Source organism: Manis pentadactyla, chromosome 8, assembly GCF_030020395.1.
Source record: "Manis pentadactyla isolate mManPen7 chromosome 8, mManPen7.hap1, whole genome shotgun sequence".
NCBI classification, from domain to species: domain Eukaryota; kingdom Metazoa; phylum Chordata; class Mammalia; order Pholidota; family Manidae; genus Manis; species Manis pentadactyla.
The window spans coordinates 5496627-5515663 of NC_080026.1; the positions used below are offsets into that span (position 1 = coordinate 5496627).

General features: G+C 44.0%; 1 protein-coding gene across 5 annotated transcripts in view; it reads right to left on the reverse strand.

The window, feature by feature from the left end:
• The window catches only part of ARHGEF4 (Rho guanine nucleotide exchange factor 4), a 173934-nt gene that overhangs the window by 97890 nt on the left and 57007 nt on the right, over positions 1-19037 (reverse strand). For all 5 annotated transcript variants that reach the window (XR_008998802.1, XR_008998803.1, XM_057505446.1 and 2 more), the window contains exon 2: positions 1841-5419. Coding sequence is in view for 3 of the 5 variants with exons in the window: in XM_057505446.1 (XP_057361429.1) it covers positions 1841-5419 (3579 nt within the window). In the remaining 2 variants the exon portion in view is untranslated. The remainder of the gene's footprint in view (positions 1-1840; positions 5420-19037) is intronic.

Consider the following 19037-nt stretch of genomic DNA (forward strand, 5'->3'; position numbering starts at 1 on the left):
TGCCACAGGCATTTCAGAAAGTGATCTGAAATACATTAAAATAAAAATTACATGTGCCCTTTGTGCCATCCCTCATTTATATCCTACAGAAGTAAGAGCCTCAGTACGTAGGGACATGTGTTCAGGGTGCTCTGCAGCGTTTTATAATGGCCCCACAGAAATCACCTCAACATGAATCAATAGTTTACTAAATTACAGTATAGTCACACTGCGAAACAGCATGCAACCTCCAAATGGGACTGCAAACCTGCTGGAGAGCTATATTTGCTGTATTATTAAAGTAAACAAGGGAGTTACAGTGTAGTATGTGTAAACACCCAGTTGTGTGACTCTCACTTCCCACAGCCCCCCGTATAATCGCTGTGCATGCACATCATGCAGACACAACATTCACTGCTGGCCCCATTGCCTCCCATGGAACATGAGGGCACGGTTTGGAGGGAGATTGCTACTTTTGCTACTTTTTGCCTTCTACATCTCTACTGACTTTTTTTTAACTTTAGTGATAATCATTTTAAAAAATAACACAAAAGGAAAAAAAACCTTGAAAGGTACTGTTTGACTCTTCACAGGTGAGGAGATGTGTTGAATAAAGTCGCGGCATGATCATATTTGAAAGCCTAATGCCTGATCCCAGGGCCGGGAAGCACCCAGTGGGAGCCCTGCCCGGCTCCCTTTGCTCCCGGCACACTCGGGCTGGAGGTGCACTGTGGGTGCACCGGGTCACTGGTTCCAGCCCACGGCCCTGCCGCTGTCCCTGGGCTCCCGCCAGCGGCGTATATGGGAAGTGTGAGTGGGGCCACAGGCACAGCCCTGGACAGCCTGCACCGATTCCAGCAAGCAGTGAGTGAAGTGACTGCCCAGGGCTCAGCAAAGGGCCAGCATGCAGTGGGTGCCTCACAAATGTTAGGTACCATTCCTCTCTGTCATCGCTTCCCAGGGGAGAGGGCAGGCCTAGTATGCGTGCACATCAGAGCACGGGGAAGACGGGAGCGGCAGGTATGTGAACAAAGGAGGGGAGTGTGCCGTGGCACGGGAGAGGCGCGGGAGGCATGGGGGCTCATCCCACAGGAGGAAGCCTGGTGGCAGGTCCAGCCCACCTGCTAGCCCGAGGACTGCTCGGCATACACAACGTGCGATACCCGTTTGTCAGAAGAAGCCACGGGGCTAGGGCACCAGGATGCAAGAATGGCAGGACTCTGTCCCAAGAGTGTCCTTTCTGGAATTTCCAAAAAGTAAAGCTGAGGGCAGCTCAACTTGTGAGAAATCCCAAGGTGTCTCCCCTTTCCTGTGCCAGCCCCGGCACCTGCCCCACACCACTCACCCTGTCCTGGGGGCAGGCCTCTGCTGGGGGGAGAGACGTGCTAGTTTACTAGGACTTCAGATGCACCAACAACTCCTGTCTCTCTCCTTATACTGAGACAATTTCAACTGGATCAGACTTAAATAAAAAAAACAAAAATACTAGGAGACATAAAAATATTAGGAGGCAACATGTGGGACTTCCTTTCTGTAAATTTCATGGTGAAGAAGGATGGCAAGAGTCTGCACCAACTGCCCCACAGACAATGGGCAGAGAAGCTGAACAGGCAGGTGATAGAAAAGGGAATTTAGACAGCTTGGATTATACAAGAAAAAAGAAACACAAAATCATAATGAAATGCCAGTTTCCACGTGTTAGTTTGTCAAATTCCTGCAAGCTGGTAGCCCTGTGTGGATCACCGTGGGGGCAATCTGGGAGTGTAAGGGGAGGTCCTCCCGTCACTAAGGAAATTTCCCCTGTGGGTCTCTTGCCTTAAGAAGTAAATAAGTGGATTGACTCAAGTGGCAGGTAACTCACCTCACTCCCAGGAAGGTCCCTGGGGGAGGGTGCTGTTCTGGGGCCACTGCAGTGCTGGCCTCCTTTCCCCTTCTGCTCCTCCTGGTCATGCTGGTCTAGCGTCTGCAGAGAAAGTAGGAGGCTTGTCCGGGTCCTGGGGGCCTTCGGTCTTTCGAGGGCCTCTGAGTTGCTGCCCACATCGCTGTAGTTTCCCAGGCAAAGCATGGAGATGGCGCTGCCCTTGCCAGGGTAGTGGAAGTCTGCCGGCTGGGCGCCAGCCCTGGGGCTGCTGGGCTTGGGGCTCATGGGTCTGCAGGGCATCCCTCGGCTTCCATATGCCAAGCACCCCGCAGAGCTGGAGGGGAAGGTGTGGCTGATCCCAGTCTGCGGGGCAGGAGCGCGGGAGGGTGATGCCAGCCAGGGCTTTTCCGGGAAGATACCTGGAGGCAGGTACCTACCACTTTCCCCGGGGCTCGTACATTTGATGGTTGGCTCACTTTTTCTCCTGATATCTGGAGAGACCAAATCGCCGGATGGCAAAGGTTTGGGGGCGTGCGGGGGTGCCCAGTGATCCCCGAACACACAGCTCTCTTGATGCTCCGCCTGCTCCTCACTGTGGCCGGTGGCTCCCGATGGGGAAGGTCTGCGAGGAGGGGGGATTTCCGGCCCTGAACCCGGACTCCCTGAGGGGGGCTTTTGGGGGCCTTCGGTGTGTTTGCTTTTCAGAAACGCAAGCCAGGAGCTGTGGCGCAGCCTGCCCCTCTCCTTCCAGCCGGGGAGGGCACCCGCACCACGTCCAGCGGGGATCTCTTTCTCTAAAACTTTGGAGTCAAAAAAACTTGCAAAGGCCTTCTGCGCCAAGGCCAGCCTTGCCCGGAGCCTTTTGTCGGGGGTTTTGGGCCCCTGGGTGCCGCAGCCTCCTGGGGACGGCGTCCCGGGGCCGAGGCCCCCGCGTGCGTCCTCCGGGCGCCCTGCCGTCAGCCGCGCTGCCTGGCGCCCCGCGAGGCCCGAGGAAGCAGCGGGCGAGGCGCCGGGGGGCTGCAGATGCCCGGGTCCCTGCGCCGCGGCGCCCCCTCCCGGGCTCCCGGCGGCCGAGGCCTGCGCGCGCAACGTCCGGCGCTCCGCGGGGTCCCGCACAGCCGCGCGCAGCCCTCCGGGCGGCTGGAGCGCGAGGGCGCGGGCCGGGGCCGGGGCGCCGGGGCCCGTGGCAGCTGCCGCAGCGCGTCCCGCCGGGGCCTCGCTGCCCCGCGCGCCCCCCGCGCCGCGCCCCCCGCTCCCGTCCTCGCGGCCCTGCGCTCCGCGGCCCTCCGCGGGCTGGAGGCCCGGGGCCCCGCGTGTGTCCAAAGGCCCGGGGGCGGGCGCCCCGTCAGCTTTCTCTCCTCCCGCCCCGGTCCCGGTGGGCAGGCCCGCCGCCGGCGGTGGTCCTCCCGCAGGGCGCCCTGGGCTCTGCCTGCCCGCGGCGGGCTCCTGGGAACAGGGCGCTTCTCGGTCCGGGGGCCCGTGTTCCCGAGCAGCTCGGGGCACCGGAACTCGCCCAGGCCCTGCGGTTCGGGCCACCCGCTGAAGAGCCCCGCGGTCACCTCCCGGGCTTCGGGCCGCGCGCCGCTCACATGCCCTGCTCCGAGCTTGTGGTTTCCCCGCCCTGGGAGGCTCTCTGGGGGTCGCTCCAGCGCCGCGCGGGGGTCCGGGCCTCTCCTCCAGAGACTCACAGGACCGTGATCCCGGACGGGGACCCACCTTCCTCGTAGTGGCCTCTACACCTGTCTGCTCAACAGCTGTGACGGTGAGCGCGCGCTCCCTCCCAGGGGACGCGTCTGCTCCGGGCTCCAGACGCACGGCCCGGGCACAGGGCAGAGCTCCAGCCGCCTGCCCGGGGTCGCCCTCCTCCCCCTCGTCGCTGCACCGACACGCCGTGGCAGCTGTTATTTCTGAGAACTGCAACGCATTCTTCGTGCAGTTGGGGTCTAGAACCATCACGTCTCCTGCGTCCTTGGAAGTATCTGTTGCACTTGATTTCAAGGTCGTCTCTGAACACTCACTCACTCCCGAACAACCCATCCAGGCAGGGTTCAACACCTGTGGGAATTTGGCCCCAGCAGGTGGCTTTCTCTTTTCAGGGAGAACATACTTTGATGTGCAATTACTGGTTTGGTTTCCTGCCTCAGCAGAAATGTCCTGAAGGTGCGTCTGTGTATCACGCAGGTCGGCAGCATTTGGGGCAGGGCCAGGGCCCTCGCGTCCCTCTGGTCTGCCTCCCGGGACGGGTTCCGACCTGCGCTCTATAGGCACAGGCTCTTGTTCTGCTCTGAGGCTCACCAACTCCACGGTGAGGCATGAATAGACCGGGCAGGGCTGAGAAGCCTGTCCCAACTGGTTTTCCAGCCAGAGATGTTCAGAGGGAGTGTCCTGAGAGGGCCTTTTCCAGCTAAAAGCACTGGGTTTGTTCTGATCCTGCAAACAAGGAGCCCTCCTCTGGGAAGCAGGAATCAAATAAGACAGTTGGGTGGGAGCAGGGTGAGGAGAGCACTGCGTCCTTGGATCTCGTTCTGCTTCTGTCCCTTCCTTCAAATAGGTCCCAAACTTCACAAACTTCTGTCCCAGAGGATCCTCGGGGTGTCTTAGCAGAAACCCTGTGATGGAGTGGGCCCTGCTCAGGGTCCTTGTGTGCTGACAGCAGTGCCCTAGGGGTGCCCTGCCCTTGTTATCAATATTTTCTGGGGTGCTATGACAAAGCCTAGCATGTAGGAGGCAAGATGTGCCTACAGAAAGCTGGCAGTGGGCAGCGAAGCAGGGCTGGGAGCAGAGCGCGGCTGTGTTCCTGGTGGAGCCGGAGGGACCGCCTGCCTCTGTCCTGGCTCCCAGAGGGGCTGTGCTGTCCGGTGGGCCTCTGGCAGGCAGCGCTGGGCCTCTGGCCCTGTTGTGGGTGTGTGGCCAGCTCTGGCCCAGCTCACAGCACCAGAGAAGGAAGGGCCAGACCACCGGGATGCCCAGACAGCTCTCAGACCTGGATTTCTGACGAGCAAGCACGGAGAGCCCCTGGAGGGCTTGTGTGGCCACCGCCTCTGTTGGCTGGGGACTGTGGCTGCCTGGGGCACCCTGCGAGCAGCCCTCTGTGTGGTGAGAAGCCCCTGCCAGCAAAGACTCCGGCTCCAGGCTGGCTTCGCTGTCCTGGAGGTGTTGTGTCTTTTCTTCTCCAGCAACTGCAGCGAAGGCTTGGAACCCACTTTTGTAAGAGTCTTCCCTGAAGTCAACAGGCAAATCTAGATCTTCCTTTGGGTCAATCTTAGGGACACTAGTTGCATGCTGCTCCAGACGCAGTCTGGTTGCTGAGACACTGGGGCATCTGCAGCATCCTTCTCTGTCCCCGGGGGTACCACTTGGAGGGAGGCAGATTCCCTCTGTGTCACTGCCAGGCAGGGACTCTGTGTCGGAAGCACTTTCAAAGGAGTCAGTTTCTGTGTTGGATGGACTTTCACTCTGGTGGGACAGCGTCTCAAAATCATCATGGTCTGTTTCCTGGCTCCATCCCTGGTCCTCTGCTTCTGCAGGAGAATCTTCAATCTCACTTTCACCTGGCAGGTGTGCGCCTGGCTCTGGAGTCTGGAAGGGCAAGGAGAGAGGCGTCAGAGATGGGGCCTGAGGACATCTGCACTTGTTTGTCAGAGGAGAAAGGTTCACAAACTGCATCACTAGCTCCCATGTGCCCCTAGCAAAAGAGACGTAAATATGGAGAGCTATGTTTTACTAAGACCGAAAACAAGTGAAGAAGCCAAACCCAGATAATAGGGAGAAAATGTAGCACAGAGTTAAAGCAACCCTATGAAAAATCAGGGTACGTCCAATAAGCATGTGCAATTTAACTAAGTATGACATGTTGTGTGACTCATGGCAAAAAGCGTATCTCTGCCTGATGTTTTCAGCAAGAACAAACGAATTAATGTATGTTTGCTCTGTATTGTTTATGTAACCAACAAGATTAACGTCAAGGTTCTTACACTTAGACGTGCTTTCTGAGTAAGAATTGCTGAAGAAAAAAAAAAGAATTTCAAACACATCTGGAGGTGTTACAAATACCCAGGACAACTTTGAGAACAGGAAGAAAAACAGAGCACTATGCAAATATGTGCAGATTTTCCTTCTCTCGTTACATATTTCTTAACTTCTTCAGATACAAATTTGCGTGTATCATTTAAAGTGTACAGAACTATGAGGTTAGACAAATATGTGCCCCCTGTAACTACCGCCATGAAAAATATCCTGCGCTTCCATTTCCCAAAAATAGTCCCTGCCCGTCCCCTACCAGTGCTCACCGCCCCCGTCCCCCACCAAGGACCTGATTTCAGTCGCAGTCTAGGTTTTTCTTTTCTGGAGTCTCAGATGACCAGAACATGCAGTATGTACTCTTTGGGGTCTGGCTTCTTTCTCTCAGTGATATTTTACAGACTCATTCACATATCCTGGCTGCAGCAGGTACCTGCCTCCAGTGCCTTGAACCTGGTGATACTGTTGTGCCCAGCATGCAATTCCCAAACGCCCGGAGACTCCCCCCGCCACAGGTGGGGAAAGCGGTCAGCACCACTTTTAGTTAAGCCTCCTTCACACACATTTTGAAAAGATGTTGTTCACTCAACCAACCCTTCCCAAGCACAGTTTCTCAGAGTTTGTCATAAGAGATTTCTCAAAGTGAAATGCTTTTAATCCTCCTTCACCAAGACAAGAAAAACACCACCAAAGCATGTGGTGTGTGAGGTTTGGAAGGAACCAAGTAGACGCAGAAACTCAGGAATAATATGGTACAATCGTTTCAAACATGTTGCAAGGCAGGAAGGAGCTGGGGATCGGAAAGGAAACATTAAAATCAAACCATCTGGGAAGGAGAGAGGTGTGGTTGCTTTTGGTGTCAGGAGGAAGGAGTTCAGGAAGCCAGGGTCCCCCAAGCGTCTGCAGCCAACGTGCTCTAGGCACCAGCTCCTAGGTGCCAGGCAGCTGGACTGCACAGCAGGAATAACAGCCTTTGGGCCACAGAGCTCCCACGTCATGGCAAGGACGAGCAAGGGGTGGATGTGAACATGCCTGGGCAAGCACTGAGGACTGTGTTGTCAGGAGCGAGGGGCAGAGCAGCCTGCTGCAGCCTCTGCCAGAACTCCTGCATCCAGACCACCTCCACCCAACCAGCTATGTCATTAAACTAGCAACTGACCTCCCAACGGATGGCACGTGAGCAGTCCTTTCAATGCCGTCATAGCTTGAGGTCACCTTACAGATTCAGACTGGCATCACAGTGGCATGCTTCAGGGCCCAAGAATTCCAGAGTCCCAGGTGCCAAACAACCAAGGATGCAGACATCGACTGCCAGAGGTCTCATTCCTGTTCCCTGCCCCTGCTCAGCGCCGCCATTCAGGACAGGGTAGTAAGGGGCGGCACCTTCTGCTGGGTCTTGCTGAGGATCAAGTGTTTAATTTTGAGTCCCATGTATTTTGGCAAGAGATCTCACTCTGTCGCAATGGAAATAAAAGCCTTTCGGGGGGAAAAAATCTAAAGTAACTCTCCCAGATTACAAAATCGGTGTGGTCTATGCAAAGGAGCCCTGGACTAGCAGGTTTAATGTTCCTTAAAGTATACAAATGCTGTAATATGAAGAGTACATTTTTTAATAAAAGTATTTATTTGAATTGGTCAGACATTTGATTCCAAATGTTATGAAGAAAGAATATTTTCTTCCTGAATTGATTCTGGAGTATAATCCTCAAATAATTTCTCATCATAAATCCATGTAATTCCAGGGTTATCCCTGAGGGGTGGCTTGGAAGTTGAATCTAAAGCCTGAAGTTATCTTTTTGCTGAAGTTTTGTGGGGTGATTGGTGGGTCAAATTTGAATGTTTTTAAGCAGAAAAGCTGTCTTTTGTCATAGACCTGGCAATTCCTGTCTGATTTCTATAACCATATGAAGCTTCAAACCCTAGGACTTTCCCCTGTGGAAAACAGGTACAGGGGGTTTTTGCCCTGGGGTGGTTGGCTGGTGGTTGGGGAGATAAGAATCGTGTTGACAAGTGGGATCCAGCATCCTTCCTACCTTCTCCTCTTCCCTGTCTGCTGCCTCTGGTGATGAGCCTCCATCCATCAGAACTCCTCTCTACCCACCTCCTTCCTTCCTCAAACCCCTAATAACACAGTTTACACTTTATCTCCACACTTCCTCCTCTCCCATTCACTCTTTTAAAAAGTATTCATGTTGGAGGACAGGATATAAGAGCCCTTCAAAGTACAACTTCAGTTGTGTAACATTAGTTTTAGTATGTAGCATTTGCATTATCTTGCAATTCTAATATTTTTTCCTAGTTTCCACTATGATTTGCTCTTTGACCCATGGTTTATTTAAAAATATGTTTCAGTTATCTTTTTGTTTCTGATTTCTGTTTCATTACATTATAATCAGAGAGCATGGTCTGTGTGATATCAATTCTTAAAAATCAGTTGAAACTGGCTCAGTAGCATAGTTCAAGGTTGTATTTTGTACGTGTCCCAGGTTTGAAAAGAATTCTATTTCTCGTGGTTCATGCAGGGCTCATTAAGTACTCATCAGACCAAGCTTGTTAATTGTTAAATCCTCGGTCATTTGACCAGTTTCCCACCTGCTATTAGGCAAAGTATGTTGAAACCACAGTCGTGTCTCATTTGTCAATTTCCTCTTTTGTCATCTTTTGATCCAAATAGTCCTGCATCATAAGCAAGTGCATAATTATCTAGGTTTATAATTCTTATATCTTCCTAGTGAGTGGCTTTTTTTTTTATTCCATAGTAACCTTCTTTAACCCTAAAAAAGGTTTTTTAATTTAAGGGTTATCTTCTGTAATATTAATAGACACACGAGCTTTCTTTGGATTAGTATTTGCCTGGTACTTTATCTATTTTTCCATTCTTTTATTTGCAGTCTTTTAATGCTCCTTAGGCCTATTTTTCCTAACCAACATTTAGTTGAGTTTTCAAAATCCAGTATTTTAATCACTGGTAACTCAGGAGTTTAACCAGTGTACATTTGTTGTGGTCACTGATATACGTGGGTTTTTTCTACCCCATTCTTCAGTCTTTTTGAGCTCCCCTTCTTTTATTTATCTTTGGAATTTCCCTTTTGTTGGTGAACATGAAAGTGGTTGCTTAAGAGCATATGTCAAAAGGAATGTTATGCTTTATTTCTGTGTGTTTTCGTTGCAGTGAGCACTTTGGGAAATACACAGTCTGTGATAATTCTAGAATCCGATGGTCCTGTCTGTCTGCTCACTCACTCACATCACTGGCAGAGGGCCCGTGACCTCTGCATTGCCAGATCCAAGACTCTGGTTTTTCTTTTCTTGACTATTTATTTTTTTACAATTTTATTGAAGTATAATTGACATAAAGAGCAACTATTTCAAGTATACAATTAAAGTTTTACATACATCTGTGAAACCGTGACCACAATCAATATAGTGAATATTTCTCTTGCTTCCAAAAGCGACCTCATGCTTCCCTGAAATCCTGTCTTTTGTCCCCGCCTTTCCTCTCCCTGGCCACCCACCTCTGTCCCCAGGCAATCTTTATCTGTTCCTGCTACTATAAGCTGATTTACATTTTCTAGTGTTCTATATAAATGGATTTATTTTTGTCTGGCTTTTTTCACTCCACACAGTTTTTTGAGATTCATCTATGTCACATGTGTCAAAAATTCACTTTACCTGCTAAGTAGTATTCCACTGTATAGCTATATCAGCACAATTTGTTTTTCTGTTTACCTGCTGATGGACATTTGAGCTGTTCCCAGACCTTGGCTTTCCAAGTAGACCTGCCATGAATATTTGTGTCCAAGTTTTTGTATGGACTGTGCTTTCATTTGTCTTGAGTAAATACTGAGGAATGGAATGACTGGGTCGTATGGTGGGGTGTATGTTTAATTTCCTAAGAAATGCAGGCCATTTTCCCTGCCCTTTTACACTCGCCCCAGTGGCGTGTGAGAGTCCGGCTGCTTCACACCCTCATTCACATCTGGAATCACCACTTTTGGTGATTTTAGCCTTTCTAGCAGGTGTGAAATGGTATCTCATGGTGGTCTTAATTTGTATTTTCCTAATGATATATGCTGTTAAGCACCTTTTCACATGATTTTTGCCATCTGTACATCTTGTTTGGTGAAATTTCAGTTCAACTTCTTTACCCATTAAAAAAATTGGGTTGTGTTCTTATTATTGAGTTGTAGGACTTCTTTATATGCCCTAGTTATGTCTGGTGGATATATGCTTTGCAAATAGTTCTTTCAATCTACAGATTGCCTTTCATTTTACTAACATATTTTTTGAAGACTAAAAGGTTTTAATTTTGATGAAGCCCAGTTCGCTTATTTTTGTAGGTTTTTAGTGTGTGTTGAATTTAAAAAACTCTGTTCAACCTAAAGTCACTATCATTTTTTTTCCTATTGTTTCTTCTAGACTATGGTAGACAGAATAATGACCCTCTACCCTAAAAGATGCCCATGTCCTAATCCCTGGAACCTGTGAATGTTACCTTTTATGGCTAAAGGGATTCACAGATGTGATCATGTTTATCAGGTTTGAGGACGAGATGATCCTGGGTTGTCCAAACGGGCCCCAAGTAGTCACAGGGTCCTTATAAGGGGAAAATGGAGGCAGGGGAGTCAGAGAAGGAGATGTGATGATAGAAGCAGGAATCAGAGTGATTCAAGGAAGGGCCAGGAGCCAAGGAGGCGGGCCGCCTCCAGATGCAGGGAAGGGCCAGCACAGGCTCCCCGGGGGCCCCGAGGGGAGCAGTCCTGCTGACACCTTGATCTCAGCCCGCAGGAGTTCTCCACGACTGCCTACCGTGGGAACGTGTAGCAGCACCGGCACGAGGACAGGACTGCGTCACACAGCACTGTGGCAGCTTCCAGAGGACGGTCCTAAACGTGTCTGTGCCATGCCAGCCAGGTGACAGGCCTGTCGCTTCACCTGCCCTGGCTCACTCCTGTCAGTGGCTGCCACGGTGCCAGGACTGCTCCTCTTACTAGATTTTGGGGAAGATAAAGTAAGGATATCAGAGCCGTCTGAAAATTCTAAATATTCTTCTGCTACTCGAAGCTGTATGAAGTTCTCCATGTTACACATGGGGCTCAGACACCCCATTCTGTCAGTTCTCACCACAGCTAGCACAGTCACAAACACCTGGGGACAGAATTACCTCACATGCCTTGTCATCTCCCATGGCATCTCACAGGCCTGGTACAGAGTAAACACACAGCAAACATTAGAGGAATGTAGAGCCGTCAGCCTCCCCACGGCAGTGGGTGGCCACTGTCACTCTGTGGCTGTGATCTTACAAGCACTTTTTATTCACAGAACATCTTCCCCAAACATAATGTTCAAAGGCCATTCACATTTACTTGGACATTTCCCACTTACTGTGCGCCAGCAGAGACAGAGGTATCTTGTTTTTTTGCATTTTCCAATTTGTGAATATACTTTCCTACAGAAATGAAATGCTTTACTATTCTGAGTAAAGAAGGTTTTTTTTTTTGGTTTTTTTTTTTTGGTTTTTTTTTTTTAAGGAAGCTTATTCAAATAACTGGAGTTAAACTGCAGTTCCTCCTGATGCCTCAGATGGGGGGAGGGTGACTCTCACTGTGGTCTGTCCTGTAGTTGTTCAAGTTGTTCCTAAAGATCCCCTCAGAGTCATAGCTCAGGGCTGGCACATGGTTGATGAGTTTTTCCCATTAAATATTTGACAAGCAAATTAAGGACTAGAAGGTGGTGACAAGGTGGGACATGAGGAGAGGCTGCACACAACCAGAAGACCAGTCCAAGGGACCTCAGATGCTTCTTTTGGGCCTAATCTCCACATTACCTATGGTCATATTAGCTCACTTAGCTAACCTTATGCCCCACAAGTCCCTGAAGTTTCAACCTCTCTGAAAGATGGGTTTCAAACATGAAGGAGAAATAAAGACTTTCTCAGAGTAACAAAAACTGAGGGAATAATTTCCAGCAGCCTCACTGCATAAGAAATGTTACAAGTTCTTCAGACACAAGGAATACCATAGCACACCAAAACCTGGATCTGCACAAAGAAATGAAGACGGCAAAGTAGGAATATTAGGGAACTTGTAACCTGATAAAGGTAAACTACAAACAACAACAAAGCTAGCATCATACTTAAAGGTGAAAGACCAGATGCTTTCTCTCCAGGAGTCAGGACGTCTTCTCTCACTTCTTCTACTCAGCACTGAGCTTTGAGTCCAGTGTAATAAGACAATACAAAGAAATAAAAGGAATACAGATTAAAATGGAAGGAATTAACCCATGTGTGATTTCTATATAGAAAATCCCAAAGAAACTAAAAGAAAACCTCCTAGAATTCACAGATGAGTGTAGAAGGTTGCAAGACAGAAGGTCAAGAAACAAATGAACTGCATTTCCATATACGAGTGTGAGTGGTCATAAATTGAAATTAAAAATAGCATTTATAATAGTAGCCCAAAATTATATCCCTAGGTATAAATCTAACAAAATACATTCAAGGTCTATACGTTAGTATTTCATCATGCTGATACTTTTTAATCAGCACCGATGAAAGAAATCACATCCCTAAATAAGTGAAGAGAATATGGGTGTTTATAAATTTGAAGACTTAACATTACTTAACATAATTACTTAATATTACTATTAGTAAGAGGCCAATTCTCCTCAACTTAGAACAGCTTAACTAACAAAATTAGTGACCATATTATTGAATTATAACCAAAAGAATAAAATAATTATCCATAAGCCTATACTGATATGAATAAATTACTGAATAAACAAAAAATGTGGGAGAAGAGAAAACTTTTCCTTACTGAAAAATTCCAATAGATGTGGAAGGAATAAGGGAAATAGAAAAATCACCATTAGAACACTTCAGGAAGAGTTGCTTCAGGGAAGAGCTACCAATGAATGCTAAAATTATGTGTAAAGAGTGATCAAAACTTTCATACTTTGAGAAAAGGAAGCTAATTGTAACACTAAAGAAAGCCATCAAACCACAAAAGGAGAGAAAGAGAAGAAAGGAACAAAGATGAACTACAAAAACAGCCAGAAAACAATTAACAAAATGGCAGTAAGCACTTACCTAGCAACGTATACTTTAAAAGAAAGTGGACTGAATGCTGCCATCAAAAGACATAGTGTGGCTGAATGGATAAAAAAACCAAGACATATCTGCACGGTGCCTACCCAGAGCCTCATTTCAGAACTAAGGACATGCAGAGACTGGAGGTAAAGGGGATGGAAAAAGTTATTCCAAGCAAATGGAAACAAATGGCTCTAAGAGGGAATTCTAAAGCAATACATGACCATCTCAAGAAACAAGAGAAATCTTGTTTAACTTTATACAATATAACAATTGTATACTTTTAACAATTTAAGTTTATACCTAAAGAACTAGAAAAAGTAGAACAAGTGAAGCCTAAAGTTAGGAGAAGCAAGGAAATAACAAAAATCAGGCAGAAATAAATGAAAAAGAGACAAAAAACAACAGAAAGATCAATGAAACTAAGCTGGTTCTTTGGAAAGATCAACAAAGTTGACAACTCTTTAGCTAGACTCATTAAGGAAAAAAGAGAGGGCTCAAATAAATAAAATCAGAAATGAACAAGAAGTTACAAATGACCCACAGGAACACAAAGGATCATAAGAGACAACTAAAAACAGTTATGTGCCAAGAAACTGGGCAACCTACAAAAGTGGATGAATTCCTGGAAACATGAAATCATCTGAGACTAAATCACAAAGAAATAGATAATCTTAATAGACCAATTATTAGTAAGGAGATTGACTCAGTAATAAAAAAAAACTCTCAACAAACAAAAGCCCATGACCAGACAGCTTTACTGGTAAATCCTACCAAATAGTTTTAATAGCTATCATTCTCAAACTCTTTCAAAAAATTTAAGAGGAGGGAAAACTTGCTAACTAATTTTATGAGATCAGCATTACCCTGATACCAAAACCATACACCACCACAAAGAAAGAAAATTACAGACCAATATCCCTGATGAATGCAGATGTAAAAATCCTCAACAAAATATTAGCAAACCAAATTCAACAACACTTTTAAAAGATCATAAACCATATTTTATGGGATTCATTCCAGAGATGCAAGGATGATCAACATTTGGAAATAAATCAGTGTGATATAACACACTGACAAAATGAAAGATAAAAATTGTATGATCTTCTCAATAGATGCCAAAAAAGCATTTGACAAGATTCAACATTCATTTATGTTAAAAACTCTCAAAAAAGTGGATTTAGAGGGAATATGTTCAACATAGAAAAGGCTGTATATGACAAAACCACAGCTTATATCATATTCAGTGGTAAAAAACTGAAAGCTTTCCCTCTTAGGTTAGGAAGCATTCTTCTCTTTAAGACAAGGATGCACATTCTTATTCAACATGCTACTTTTATCAAATATATTGCTGGAAGTCCTAGCCACAGCAATTAGGCAAGAAAAAGAAATAAAAGGCATATGAATTGGAAAGGAAGAAGTAAAACTGTCACTATCTGCAGATGACATGATACTGTATAGAGAAAACCTTAAAGACTTCACCAAAAAACTGTCAGGAGTAATAAATGAATTCAGTAAAATTATAAGATACAAACTTAATATAAAAATTTGCTGTATTTCTATACACTAATAATGAACTATCACAAAGAGAAATCAAGAAAATGATTCCATTTACAATTGCATTAAAAAATACCTAAGAATAAATTTAACCCAGCAGGTGAAAAAACTGTACACTGAGGACTCTATAGCATCTTACTATGCTGACGGACAGTGACTGCAATGGGGTGTGGGGGGGAACTTGATAATATGGATGAATGTAATAACCACAATGTTGCTCATGTGAAACCTTTATAAGATTGTATATCAATGGTACCTTAATAAAAAAAAACTGAACACTGAAAATAAGATACAGATGAAAGAATTCTTATTGAATTGAAAAATATGCAAATAAATAGAAAGACATTCCATGCTTACTGATAGGAATAATTGATATTGTAAAATGGCCATATTACCCATAGCATTCTACAGATACAGTGTATTCCCTCTCAATATCCCAAATGCATATAGGATGCTATATATGAATTCATAATAACCACAAAACAAAAACCTATATAATAGATACACCAAAAATAAAGAGAAAGGAATCCAACACCAAAAATGTCATCAACAAAAGGAAGAGAGCAAGAAAAGAAGTACTACAAAAACAAACAGAAAATAATTGACAAAATGGCAATAAGTATGTACCTATCAATAATTACTTTAAATGTAAATGGACCAAATGCTCCAATCAAAAGACAGTGTGGCTAAATGGCCAAAAATTTAAGACTCACCTATATGCTGCCTACAAGAGCCTCACTTCAGTCCTAAAGACACACACAAACTGAAAGCAAAAAGATGGAAAAAGATATTCCATGCAAATGGAAATGTAAAGAAAACTGGGCTCGTAGAACATTTATGAGACAAATCAGACTTTAAACAGACTCTAAAATAGACTTTTAAAACAAATTATGTAACAAGAGACAAAAAAAGCACTACAAAATGATGAAGGGACCAATCCAACAAGAAGATAAAACAATTGCAAATATCTGCACACCCAAAGAAAGAAGCACCTAAATGCATGAAGCAAATATTAATAGACATAAAGGAAGAAAGTGACAGTAATACAAGAATAGTAGGAAACTTGAACACAGCACTTAACAATAGTTATATCATCCAGACAGAAAATCAATAAGGAAACAGGGGCATTTGACAACACATTAGACCACACATATACAGAACACTCCATCCAGCAACATCAAAAATGAGGAATACGTACTCTTCTCACCTGCACAGAGAAGTCTCTGTATAGATCACATGTTAGGCCACAAAGCAAGCTGCAGTAAATTTAGGAAGATTGAAATAATATCAAGCGTCTTTTTTTACCACAATAGTGTGAAACTAGAACTCAGTTACAAGAAAAACATTGGAAAAAACACAAAAACATGAAGATTAAAGAACTTGCTACTAAACAATCAATGGGTCAATGAAGAAATCAAAGAGGAAATCAAAAATATTAGAAGACCACTGGAAATGGAAACAATAGTTCAAAATCTTTGGAATACAGCAAAAGCAGTTCTAAAAGGGAAGTTTATGGTGATGCAAACATACTTCAAGAAACAAGAAAAATGTCAAATAAACAATCTAATATTACACCTAAAAGAACTAGAAAAAGAAGAAAAACGAAAGCCCAAAGTTAGTAGAAGGAAGGATAATAGAAATCAGAGCAGAAATAAATGAACTAGAGATGGAAAATACAATAAAAAGAAAATCAGTGAAACAAAGAGCTTAGTCTTTGAAAAGATATACAAATTTATTAATCTTTAGCCAGACTTCCCAAGAAAAAAAAGATGACTTAGGTAAATAAAATCAGAAATGAAAGAGAAGTTACAAATGATACCACAGATTATGAAAGACTGCTATGAAAAATTATATGCCAACAAATTGGACAAACTAGAAGACAAGGATAAATTCCTAGAAACATGCTGAATCATGCTTTCAAGACTGACTCAGGAAGGAACAGAAAACCTGAATAGACCAATTATTTGTAAGGAGATTGAAGCAGTAATTCAAAAATCCCTGACAAACAAAAGTCCAGGATCAAATGGCTTCACAGCAGAACTCAACAAAGCACTTAAAGAAGAGCCAATGCCTATTATTCTCAACCTATTCCAAAAACACTGAAGAGGAAGGAATGCCTCCAAACTCATTCTGCATGCCAGCATTACCATGCCACTAATATCAGATGAAGACACTGAAAATACAGAACATTATAGACCACTATCCCTGATGAACATAGATGCAAATATCCTCAACAAAATATTAGCAAATCAAACCAGAAAACACATTAAAAAGATAATTCACCACAATCAAGTGGGATTTATGCCAAGGAATGCAAGGATGATCCAAATTCTGGAGATCAATCAAGGTAATACACCACATTAATAAAATGAAGGATAAAAATCATGATCATCTCAATAAATGCAGAAAAAGCATTTGACAAAATTCAACACTTGTTCATGATAAAATCTTTCAACAAAGTGAGTATAGAGGGAACATAGCTTAACATAATTAAGGCCATATATTACAAACCCACAGCTAACATCATACTCAATAGTGAAAAGCTGAAAGCTTTTCTTCTAAGATCAGGAACAAGACAAGGATGCCCATTCTCACCACTTTTATTCATCATAGTCCTGGAAATCCTAGCTACAGCAATCAGACAAGAAAATAAAATAAGTAGCATCCAAATTGTTAAGGAAGAAGTGAAATTGCCACTATTTTTTTGATGACATGACTCTATATACAGAAAACCCTAAAGACCCCACCAAGAAAACTATTAGAACTAATATACAAATTCATTAAAGTTGTAGGATACAAAACAAAACAATATGCAGATTGTTTTTGTTGCATTTCTCTACACTAATAACAAAGTACCAGAAAGAGAAATTAGGAAACAATCTCAACTATAATTCCATCAAAAAGAATAAAATACCTAGAAATAAATTTAACCCAGGAGGTAAAAAACTTGCACATTGAAAATGATAAGACATTGATGAAAGAAACTGAAAAAGATACAAATGAATGGAAATACATTCCATGTTTATGGATAAGAATTGATTTTGTTAAAATTGCCACACTACCCAAGGCAATCGATAACTTCAGTGCAATCTCTATCAAATTCCAAAAACATTTTTCACAGACCTAGAGCAACTCATCCTAAAACTTGTATGGGACTATAAAAGACCCCAAGTAACCAAACTATATTGAGACAGAAGAACAAAGCTGGAGGTATTAAAATACCCAATTTTAAACTTAACTACAAAGCTACGGTAATCAAAACTCTATGCTACTGGCACAAAAATAGACACATAGATCAATGGAATGGAACAGACAGCCCAGATATAAACCTACATTACATGTATAATTAACTTAGGACAAAGGAAGCAAGAATATGGAATGGGGAAAAGACAAGTCTCTTCAATAAATAGTGTTGGGACAACTGGACAGTTACATGCAAAAGAATGAAAGTAGGTCATTTTCTTATACCACACACAAAAGTAAACTCAAAATAGATTAAAGACCTAAATGTAAGACCTGAAGCTATAATATTCCTAAAAGAAAATGTGCAGTAAACTCTGAGACATCAGCCTCAGCAATATTTTTCTAGATCTGTTTCTCAGGCAAGTGAACCAAAAGCAAAAATAAACAAGTGGGACTACATCAAGCTAAAAAGCTTTTTGCCTAGTGATGGAAACCAACAAAATGAAAGGCAACTCACTGAATGGGAGACAATATTTGCAAATATATATCCAGTAAGGTGTTAATATCCAAAATATATAAAGAACTCATACAACTCAACATCAAAAAAAGAGTCCTATTAAAGAATGGACAGAGGACCTGATTACACATTTTCCAAGAAAGACATACAGTTAAAAGTTGCTCAAAACCACTAATCACTGGGGAAATGCAAAATCAAAACTACAATGAGCTATCACCTCATGTTAGTCAGAGTGGCTAGTATCAAAAAGACAAGAAATAACGAGTGTTGGTGGAGCTGTGGAGAAAAGGGAACCTTCCTACACTTGTTGGGAATGTAAACTGGTGCAGCCACTATGGAAAACAATATGGAGGTTCCTCAAAAAATTAAAATGGAAATACTATACTATCCACTCCTGGGTATTTACCCAAAGAAAATGCTAATTCAAAAATGTATATGCACCCTTATGTTTATTGCAGCATTACTTACAATAGGTAAGATATGGAAGCAACCTAAATGTCCTTTGATAGAGGAATGGATAAAGACGTGGTATATATACATACACAATGGCCTATGACTCAGCCGTAAAAAAACCTGCCGTTTGCAACAACATAGATGGCCCTAGAGAGTATTATTCTGAATGAATTAAGTCAGACAGAGGAAGACAAATAACTTATGATTTCACTTCTATTGGAATTTGAAAAACAAAACAAATGAACAAGCAAAAACCCAGAAATGGACTCCTAAATACAGAGGAAAGGGAACAGGCAGAATAGGTGAAGGGGTTTAAGAGGTACAAACTTCCAGTTATAAAATAAAAAATGTCATAGGGATGAAAAGTACAGCATAGGGAA